This window comes from Lathyrus oleraceus, chromosome 5, assembly GCF_024323335.1.
Source record: "Lathyrus oleraceus cultivar Zhongwan6 chromosome 5, CAAS_Psat_ZW6_1.0, whole genome shotgun sequence".
Classification (NCBI taxonomy): Eukaryota; Viridiplantae; Streptophyta; class Magnoliopsida; order Fabales; family Fabaceae; genus Lathyrus; species Lathyrus oleraceus.
The window spans coordinates 378548929-378560481 of NC_066583.1; the positions used below are offsets into that span (position 1 = coordinate 378548929).

An 11553-nucleotide genomic window follows, 5' to 3' on the forward strand; every position below is an offset into this window, starting at 1 on the left:
ATGAGGATAATTTGGTAAAATTGGTATTCTTTCTTTCATTTATTACATTTTCTTATTTTGTGTGAAAATGTCAAATATGACACTTATTTTAAGACGGATGAAGTAATATTTTTCCATTTGTTTTAGGTGATTTTGCTAAAGGCTTAGACTCATTATTTTATTTTTGTTTGATGTCAAGACTTGTACTTAAGATGATTTTGGATATATATATATATATATATATATATATATATATATATATATATATATATATATATATATATATATATATATATATATATATATATATATATATATATATATATATATATATATATATATATATATATATATATTGTGTTATCGGCTATTAGAAATTTTTTTATCTTTATTTTATATGAATTTGATTATTGATTTTTTTGAATTCTTTAGTTTGATTCTGCGTATATATTGAAAATTTGTTTATATTTTATAGATTTTATAATTATAATTTTATGTCACCTAATTCTTTTATTTATTTTTATATATATCGAAAATCATGACTTTTACGTAAAATAGTTAAGAATCTCAGAAATTTTGGATTTCTGGTATACCAGAAATTTTGGATTTCCGATATACCAGAAATTTTGGATTCTCGGTATACCGAAAATTGCAAATTATATCAAATTTCCGATATGCTCCCAGAATTCTCAAAAATATGAATTTTCGATTTTTTTTGGTACAACGACCTGCATAAATGATTCAATTAAAAAGTTATCACATATAATAGATACATATTTACCATAAAAGTTGTTATAAGTACAAGATTACAAAACTACTTAAGATGACTTCCTAACTTCATCTTTATAGTGTCTAATTTGTTATGCATATGTTGATTCACATGCTTTTGCATCTTCAGTACAATTTTGTCTCCAATGGTCAGTGACGAGTGACAATGGACTACCAGGTTTCAATTTTACTTGTACCCAATGATTGCCATTGACAAAACCAACAACAATGATTTTATGTCTGCTCGTATACATAGGTGGAGCCAATGTAAGCGGAAAAAAGGTAATGTTAAGTCTCTTTGAGAGGGAGACAAATACGACATTGTACCTACTAGCAATAAGGTAACTCATATCAAGAATCATCATCCATTTTTCTCAACCTTGGACACCCAAGTGTCCTACTTTTAAGGCATTTCTAACTTCAGAGACTGTGTCATATAACAAATTGGAAAACAATTTAGGATGTTGATGAACTTGAGTATCTAACTGCGTCCGAACCAACGACGATGACTCTTCGCCCTATCCAAGTAAAGTTACAATATCCTGAAAACCATAATTTCCATCGTCGCCCATATCAATAATGTCATCAATGCATGGATGCAAGAAACCAAGAAATAGAGACAAGTAAAGATGCCTTGAAGATACAGTGGCCGATTGACTTTGACTTGGCAGACTTGAAGTTTGACTTCCTATTGGTTTCGTGCATGATTTCTTTGTAGTTTGACTCCCCTGCGATCCCTCACCATACTTCCACTGTGAAGGATCATGATGCACATCACTCGCTTCACCCTTTCCGCTCTTCTTAACTCCCCCCTTTGGCTTGTACTTCACCGACGGTGGATACATCAAAGTTGTGGATGGATGTTTTAGTTTCATAACCTTTTTCTTTAACACCTTCTGGCCTACAATATCCAAAGAATTGAAATATGTCTTCAACTCTTCACATTCTGCTTCTAAATCTAACTTTGTACCCGTATCTTCATGATTGACACCATGCTCTTCAATGTGTAATTTCTTCCAAAAAACATGAATTGGATCTAAAGGAACAAGTTTGCCTTGTATTTGGAAACCGACAAGTTGGCATGCACAAGGTAACCCATATCTTATTCTAATGAAGCAACCGCAAGCGTATTTGCTTGTACCAATATATTTTACCCTTTGTAGTTTCTTCCTTATATGATGTATAAACTTCCTTGAAACAAAACCGTGCAAGTTGGTATAGAATGGAGTGTTATATCGATGCTCAATGTTGTCAATACTTTTTTGGAACGAGACCCTGATTGAACCAAGCTGCAACTTCAACATGGTGTTCACAACATCCCAACTTCGGTATAAATCTCCCTTGCTTGTAGTCAACATGTTTTTTAGTCTCCAATAAGCAGACTCCACCCTGTTCATTGTTGTGTTACATAAATGAGTGATTATGTTAGTCCAAGCAGCAACAAACCTTTCTTTATAAGGTGTCAACCATGTTTCAATCACATACTTCACAAACAAAGGAATATCAGCACAAACAGATGAGCAGACTCCACCATGTTATGATTTAACATACTCTTTACATTTCACGCTAACATTTTTTTAAATATGGAACAAACATAAAACATGAGTTGAATTTGGAAACACAACTTTAATTGCTTTCATCAATGCAAGTTCTCGATCCATCACCATAATATTAGGTAGAAATTTCTCTAAAGAGATTAACTCTTTGAGCTTCTCCAGTGTCCATTTGAAGTTTTCCCTCCTTTCATCCTCCGAATAAGGGAAGCCTATCGAAAACATCAATTTTGTTGATGTAACACTAACAATCTCAAGCAGTGGTAGTCGATACTTGTTTATCTTGTATGTACAATAAAAAATCAACACCAAGTGAAATGTATTCAATAAATTCACTGAATCAGGATGTGTCTAGAAGATATCAACAACAACATTCATATTTCTTGTCACACACATATATTTCTCCCTATGAACAAGACTCAACAACATTTGCATTTTCGTCAATGAACCTCTCTTGCTCACATTGTATGTAGCTCTAGCATTATACACTTGGGTAACACTTGTGAGGTTTCCTGAATCTTTGTCTTTCAAGGTAGAAACTATGTACCATAGAATCATATTGTACTTCATCATGCCATTCACAAACTGTCTCTCATAAAATTTTAGACGACCCAATACGTCATGACCATCTAAATCCTCATATAGTTTATGATTGTGAAACCCACACCTAACCATCACCTTCCAACCACTACCAATCGGCACAGAATAAGCCTAAAAGGGCATTTCACTTTCATACTATAAGTGCCCTATGAGGATTTACTACTTTCAGATGTATTCTTCCTTTTATAATTACATCCTCTCTCACAACCCAAAATCAATTTATCTTTCCTACCTCGTTGGTCATTTGCAATATCAAAACGAACAGTCACAACTATAATACCATGTTGTTTGCCAATATTTTGTGCCCAGACTAATACTTCAGATCGAGACTCAAATATTATTCATTTACATCACAAAAAAAGTATACTATAAATATCATATAAGGACGAGAAAATATTTAATTTAAACTTATTACATAGCAAAACATACTTTATTTGTCTTGAAGAACTGCGTACAATCGCTACTGTAAGACCCCAATTTTGACCCTAAGATCCCCCATGCTATCTCATCATATGCATTGGCTTTGAGATCACACATTGGTATCCTCCTTACCCCTCATTCATTGGGTTTACATTGGGAGAGGTCACCAAGCACATTTGGTTGTATCATACTTTGTTTTTCATTATTTACTAACCAAAATACCAAAAATATGTCAATGTATAGTTTGTTGCTTTTGTAGGTAGTATATGTGTTCACCCATGCTCCATCAAGCTCACATATAGGGTTTAATACCCTCAATGCAAGGAGATCAATCAAGAAATGGTTCAAAATTACTCTAGACATCATACATGGATCCCTATGGTCTTCACATATCATTTTGGTTAAGAATTCATCAAGAGTTTGAAGCTTGTTAGCCTTGGAAGCCCTAATTCATCTGGGTATCTTATGTGACTTCCTCAACAAGTTTCTTCAACATTTGACCAAATATCTCAAGGGATACTTCATATTACATAATCTTATACATATATGATCCTCCATGAGTCCCAAATATCAAGAGAATGTCAAGTTAGCAAGTTGGTTCATGGTGGTTGACCAGAGAAAGTCAACTAATCAAAACTAGGGTTCCCTAGATCCTATCTCCTACAATTTTTATCATATAAAAATTATTCCAAGATAAAAGTTACTCCATATGACATTAAAAACAACTTTTATGTTGAATTCAAAATCTAGTTTTGCTTGGAAAGTCATTTTTTATGGTGAAAGATTATAGGTCATTTTGTCTGAACCCTTGTTATGAGGTCAACTTCCAAGGACCATAAATTCCTCAATTTTTATGATATAAAATCTATTCAAGTCTTATGATCACATTCAAGATGTCATTTTCAACTTTTATGTTTGGAATAAGTTCAAATTCAACTTTAAAATGCATGTTCCAAGAGGAAACATTATAGGTCATTTTGGGCCATTACCATTGAACAACTGATTTTCCTCAACTTCTAAAATGCATAACTCATTCATGACAAATCCAAATGAGGTCAAATTTATGACCAAATTGAAGAGGTTTTAAAGAGATACAACTTTGATGAAGGAACTATTTCCATTTGGAGTCCATAGCAAAAGTTATTCAAGGTGGAAGAAGTGAACATTTGACTTGGTACTTAGAAAATTTTCAAATATGTTTGATTTTCCAAACTTCCACCTCAAAATTCATCATGTTCCTAGATTCAAATGTAAAAGTGTTCAAAATGAAAGTTATTCCTCTTGATCCCACCTTTCCAAAAAGTCCAAGATCACCTCATTTAGACCAAAATTGAGGGATTGCACATGACTCCTTTATGGGATTTGTTTTGGCAAGTTTTGGATTCAAATGATCATTCCTCTTTGCATGCTTCCATGTGATGACCTCAATACTCTTTGTGCATGAATTGAAATTGGATTGCATCATTCTTTAGGCCCAAATAATTGCCCATGCATCTATGCACCTTAGTTTCCAATTTTAGCAAATTTTCAAGTGGTGCAAAAATCAATTCCCTTGCCTATTTAAACAAGCTCATGGCCTCAGAAATCACACACACCTTGCCCAAGCTTTGCCAAGAGAATTCAAAACCTCACATCATAGAATTACTTGAAGATTTCTTTGAAATCAAGTTTGAATTTTACCTTCTGTTTTGAAGTTCAATCTCCAAGGATTCGTTGCCTTTTTCATCTCAATTGGTTACTGCAAGCAAGAGGAGGAAGAATCAAGCAAATCTAGATCAAGATCAAGCTGACTTGAAGCTACTCGAAGGTGAAATTTCAGAAATTTATCTTCTTCGGTTCTCCCTCATTTCTCAATTATTTTGATTGATTTTTGGTTAGCTGAAGTCCTATCAATGTAGGCAACAAGATTGAGTTGCTTTGAGGTCAAATCGAAGCAACTCAATTCATGATCCTCAAAATTTAAATCCCTGTATCTCTTAATATATTTAAAATTGGAGAAAATTGAGGCCAGATTCGAGCTCCTAAGCATTTTCTCTTTAAAATAGTGTCCTTGTTTTTCATTTTTCATTAAGTTTAAGTTGGACCAGTCCGGTGGAGGTCACCGGATAAGATGACCAGAGCTAGGCTCCGGTGGTGAGTTGGCTTCTTCTCATCCATCTGATCTTGGTCCAAGGATCTAATCTCAGTCTCCACTTCTGATTATCACGTGTGTACACGTGTTGACTGTAGTACATGATGGAACGCGCGTTTTGACCATCAGATCTGTAACCTCAATTAATGAGGGAGATCTGATAGCCTTTGTTTTTTTTTGTATTTTCTGATTTTATGTTTAATCCTTTTATTTTTTTTAATTCATATTAATTTCATTTTTAATCCAAAAAATATGGGACTTTCACCAAAAAAAATTAAATATTTTCCTCTTTCATTTTCTGAATTAAAATTATTTTTTGGAATAATTTTGATATTTTTCATGAATTAAATGTTTTTGTGCATATTTTTAATTGTTTAAAAATACTCCTGATTTTTCAAAAATGATGAAATTTTTTGTCCAAGGCCATTTGACCTTGTTTGGCCTAGGATAAATCTCTTGGCCATTTATTTGGTGTTTTGAAAGAGATTTTAGGTTTTGACCAAATTAAATTGTATTTTAATGCATTTTTAAATTTATTTTTAATTGATTAATTGTGTAAAAGTTGTGTTGAGTCATATTTATGGTCTTGTAATGTTTGACTATTTGTTTGATAAAATTCCTCCCATGACCAATTTGTGTTTCTCTCATTCCTCTTCCCCTTCATCTTCATCCATATTCTTTCCTATTCCTTTTATTGACCAATGAAATCTCACAATGACATTGTGTCAGATGAACCAATATAAGTATGGATGAGATAGGTTCATCCCTCTTGATCTTTTCTTTTAGTGTGTGGTATGTTTTAGGAGTTTGGTTCATTATACCAAATCTCTAACATGCATTAACACTTAAACTTTTATTGTCCGACCTCAGATAGTTGTGACTTCTACATAAGTCCAATTACGATTGCTTAACATGGAGCTAAATTTAACCCTAAAGGCATAGCATTTTAGTAAGTAAGATTGTAAGTCTCCCATCCTTCATGGTATTGTGTGGAAATTTGACATTTTTTTCCTTCCTATGGAAGATGTCTTGGTTTAAGGATTCATGCTTGTGAATGAATGGTTGAGTGTTCTTCAAAGAATGACTTAATCAATTAAAAAGCAAAACACCACTAACACTTAACTATCATTTGACTAACTCTTATTAATATTGTTTTACTTTCAAGTCATTTACTTTATGCAATTTAATTTTCAGTCATTTATCTTTCATTGCCATTTACATTTCATTTAACTTGTTTATGTTTATGTCATTTTTACTTTGCTCATTTGAGCCATATCTTGTGATTTGTATATCTTTGTTTGTGCATTTTGATCTTGTTTGTGGTCTTAGGACCTTAAAACACTTAATAAACAACAAAAACCCTAAAAAATGTTTGGTGGACTCTTGATCTTGCTCTGAACTTTTGGACTTAGGATTATGCAACATTCCCTGTGCAAAAAGGACTTCGTCAATGCCAAAATTCTGAAACCAAGTGATTGTGAACTGAGCCTTCATCTGATGCAAGCCCTGGACCCTATTTTCATTTGTCACTTTGTCTTGATGCTAATTATTATTTTGATCTTGTGTCTGATGTTTTCTTCTGAGATGATCAAGGAATATTTCTTCTGATACGTGAGAAGACAAAGAAGACTATTAGCTATGGGATTTACTTGCTTGGATGTGCCTATCTTTATTTGATGCATTGATCTTTATGATGTCTGATATTGCTAATTTCTTGTTGATTATTGCTTGATTCAAAGTCCAAGGGAAAATGGGTTTCTATATGACATTCTTGTCTGTTGGATTGCATCTCATTGGTCAGATCTTTTCAACTCTTAACTTTTAATTTTATGCTTAGGATAACCTCTTCATCTCCTCCCACTTCTTAAATTTCAAAATCTCTCCCCCTTTTCAAAAACTTTCTTTGCTTGTTATTTTAAACTTAGACCTTATTTCAAGTAGAAACTTTGGCCTTATGCCATTGAATTTTTGAACTTCTTTTTCTTAAATCAAACTTGTAAATAAATCTAATCATATTGACTTAAAATTTCAAAAGACAAAAAGAACTAACAATTTCATTCAAATTTTTGGCCCTCCGTGCCTTTTCATTTAAATTTTTGGTTAAAAGCAATTCACCAACTTTGAAATTTTTACCACGAACTACGAGGTTTTGATCCCTCATTTTTATGTTGGTACGTAGGCATAAGTCTGAAGGTCTTGTCAAACACAAAAATATAATCAATAAATTCTTTTCTCATCCCCACACTCTATTTTTCTCAAACATCTTTTATACCGAAAACACATACACACGTAAAAAAGGGCTCCCTAGGAGTATCTAGAACACTTTGGGTGCTATCACCTTCCCTCTGTGTAACCAACCCACTTACTTGTAATCTCTGGCATTTTATTAGTTTTGATTTGAAAACTTCTTATCTTTGGATTTTGTTCGTACTTTTCCCTTTTCCTTTGGAAATAATAAAAGCGCGGTGCCGACTCTGGTTTTATCGACGTTGAGCTTGCCCATAGCTTGATGACCTTGAATTTACCGCTACAGCTACACGAATATGTAGATGATCTTGCCGACTCCGGACCACACAAACAAATCATTTTACTTTTTCGATAATTGTTGTTTGTCCATGGAAATTTTGAGAATTTCCGGTATTGTATACTAGATTTTTTGAAATTTCCAGTATTTTTTACCATAGTTTCCCAAATTTCCGATATAAATACGTGAATTCTGAAAAATGTAAAAAATTGCGTATCGAAAATTTCAAAATAACTACACGAAATTTCATTTTTATAATTTTGAAAAAATAAAAAATTATAGAAGAAAAGTAAAATTTAAAGTGTAAATATTAACAAAGATATTTTGAAAATATTAAAAAAAATTAAAGGATATCAAGTATAATTGGGGGTTTGAAGGAAAAATTATTGTGATTCAATGATTCATGATCTAGTACCTTGATCGGATTAACATTGCTATTTACTCGTATACTAATTATTTTACTTTATTTATTCCTATAATAAATTTGATCTCTCTAATTTAATATTTTAATATAGAAATAGGCAAATGCTAACATGTGCCCCAAGGGCACATGTTAATGATACACTTATAGAAATATTCTCTTGAAGCGCGTGCATTTGATTTCTTGAAATTTAAAATTTTGTTTTCTTCCACACAAATTTTTTAATAGTAGTAACCTTAACTTGTGCCCCAAGGGCACAAGTTAGCAAGACCCATAGAAATATCATTAATGATCCTCATTCTTCAATGATGCCTAAAAAATAAAAAATAAATAAAATTTTATAAAAGTAACCGGAGTTACAAAAACCACTTGAATCAGCCAAACAACTAGTCAATGAGTAGTTTATACAAAGTGGCCAATCCCTCACAAACTTAGAGAACAAGTAAATTAAATCCTAACTAAGAGATGTAACAACACATAATGGAGACAGATTACCTTCTACTATAAAAACATTCGTAAAAAAATAAACTAAGTTGAAGGGAATAAAGATAAAATAGACCTTTTAAAAAAGATTACTTTAATAAAAATGAATTTAGTTGATATGCATTAAATTTTTATAATTGTTTAACTTTATTTTAATTATAGATATAATTAGTCATCAAATTTTTTAACGTAATTTAATATTTTGCTTTAATCTATTAATTAAGAAACGTTATAAATTTGTTTCTTAACTTCATTTTTGTTTTTTATTTGATCTCTTCCGTCAATTTTTAGCAAAAACACGGTTAAAATTACAATGATTTTGTTTTCGGGAGTTTTTAACCTTCAAAAATAAAACTCTCGCAATTTAAACAGTATATCAATTTTTAACTACATTAATTATATATAAAATAACACATGTAAAATAACACATATGATGTGAATAGTTCTGAGTGTATAATTTATTGTTAATACATATTCCTCTAATTTTATTTATAAAAAAAAATATTTTTTAAATTCACTAAATAATAAATGTATTTGGACTAACTAATATTTCAGATATGAATTAAAAAATCAAAATTTTCTTATAATATATCAATTAATGAAATTTTTACAAAAATAATCCATTTTTTAAAGGAAAATCCCAAAATACCACTGGTTTCAAAAAAAATCCCAAACTATCCCACTTTTAGGAGGAGTCGCCAATTCAATTGGCGACTCCTCTTAAAAATTGAATGGAGGCGCCAATTGGATTGGCTAGGGCAGGTGCCCTAGCCAATTGGATTGGCGCCCCTGTGTAGGACTTAAGAGGAGGCGCCAATTCAATTGGAGTCTCAGTGTAAAATGCTATTTTTGTGTTATAAATAGATGCGTTGTGTGAGTAATTGTTCCACATCTCAAATAATCATTTGGCAATCATGTTTAGTGTTCGTCGCCGATACGGTAAGGTGATTTATGCGAGAGACAAACCTCAGATGCTGATGCTGTTCTGGAACATCACTACTTTCGATCAACTGAAGAGGGAGTTGGTTCGTTGGTTAGATAGGAAAATACCAGAAGGGGAAAAATTAGAAGTATTGAGAGACTTGACAGTATCTTTGGTTGGGTGTGAATGAAGACTGATAAGGATGCTAGGGAAATGATGTTCGGTCGAGACGACATCAATTTGATTGTTGTAATCAGTTAGAAATATTTTTGTTTTCAGATAGCTTATTTTGTACTGATGTTTGTTGTGAACCTCGTTGTAACAAAAACTTAATGATATATAATGATTGAAGGTTACAGAAATACAATGTTACAAAAAGCTTAAGACCTAAATGATGCTCCTCGATTGGGACAGTTGTTCTTGTTGTGTCCTGGTTGACGACAGATACTACATAATCTTATCATTTTATCTGTGGAATCCATCTCTGTTCTGATACGTGTGATGTTTGGCATTCCTTTTTTCTTTCTACGCATCTCGTCATTGTGCCAAACAATATCACCTTCATATGGAGGCCAGTAATCCTCCATTGATAGTACTGAGAAGCTTTGATTATATACATTCATGACGGTGTCGACCTTATACACATCAGATAAATGGTTGTAAGCATCTTGACGAGTATAAGCGCATGCTGCAATGACATGGAAGCAAGGTATGCGGGAGACCTGGAATTTTCCACAATCGCACCAACTTCTGTTTAGTCTAACAGCGTAGGCTAAATTTGGTCTCCCCTCGTTGTGGTCCATTGTTTCCTGGACGCTGAAATTTTTTCTATGACGGTCAAAGACTGTTACAGTGTGTGTGCTAGCTTTGATGCTCTCCTCTTTCATGACCTTCATGCAACACTCATTGAATACTTTCCCGGACATTAACACCGCACTCCATCTTTCACCTCTGGTTGCGAACGTAGAAGCCAACCTATAATAGGTTGATCTTACCAAGGCGATTATTGGCAGATTTCGAATTCCTTTGAATACCCCATTCATGCATTCCACAAGGTTTGTTGTCATGTGGCCCCATCGACAACCTCTGTCAAATGCCCTTGTCCACTACTCTACTGGTATGTTATTTAGCCATCTCCCCGCGTCTTCATTAGACAGTCTAATTTCATCACGATAATATTGAAATGACGGCTGAGTTAGAGCATACCCAACATTCACCACCTTCTTGCGAAGATTCTTATCTTTTATAGCACGCATGAAGTTTTGTGCAATGTGTCTGATGCAATAGACATGGGTAGAAGGAGGATCATGTCATCCGTTGTCATGGTTGTTGTAGGCTCTCTCAATGGCAGCATGTGTATCAGAAATCAAACAAAGATTGGCTTGTGGAGGCGCCAAGGTCTTGCATGCATGTCCATATGGAGGCGCCAATTTGACCTAGGTCTTGCATGCATGTCCCTATGGAGGCGCCAATTTGAATGACGACCCCTCTTAAAGGTTGTACATGGTCGCCAATTCAAGTGGAGACACCATGCAAGCACAACTTTTCATGCTCCCATCCATTTGCCTATAAATACATCCACTTCATCAACATTTCTTCCACACCATCACTCTCACTACTTCTTCTATAATACTTCTTCTACAATTTCATCTGCAATAACTTCTTGTAGTTTCATCTACATCAACCCCCCGATACTCATAATGGGCGAATCACATAAAGGAACGGTTGCAAACATCGCAACATATGTAAGTT

The 11553-nt window shown here is 33.2% G+C and overlaps 1 protein-coding gene across 1 annotated transcript; it reads right to left on the reverse strand.

The window, feature by feature from the left end:
* Nucleotides 1–1265: 1265 nt before the first annotated feature.
* LOC127080822 (uncharacterized) lies at nt 1266–2975 on the reverse strand. Its single transcript, XM_051021115.1, has 3 exons — nt 2750–2975; nt 2349–2512; nt 1266–2231 (listed from the first exon to the last, which is right to left on the reverse strand). The coding sequence occupies exons 1-3, from the start codon at nt 2973–2975 to the stop codon at nt 1266–1268; spliced, it is 1356 nt and encodes a 451-aa protein (XP_050877072.1).
* Between the last annotated feature and the right edge of the window lie 8578 nt (nt 2976–11553).

Excerpts from the sequence above, each read along its gene's own strand:
- LOC127080822 (XM_051021115.1), bottom strand. The coding sequence starts at position 2,975 with ATGGTTAGGTGTGGGTTTCACAATCATAAACTATATGAGGATTTAGAT. Across the intron at positions 2,513-2,749 it reads ATACAATGTGAGCAAGAGAG|GCTTCCCTTATTCGGAGGAT; the intron begins GTTCATTGACGA and ends TGTTTTCGATAG. Across the intron at positions 2,232-2,348 it reads TGTTTCCAAATTCAACTCAT|TATGTGATTGAAACATGGTT; the intron begins GTTTTATGTTTG and ends TTGTTTGTGAAG.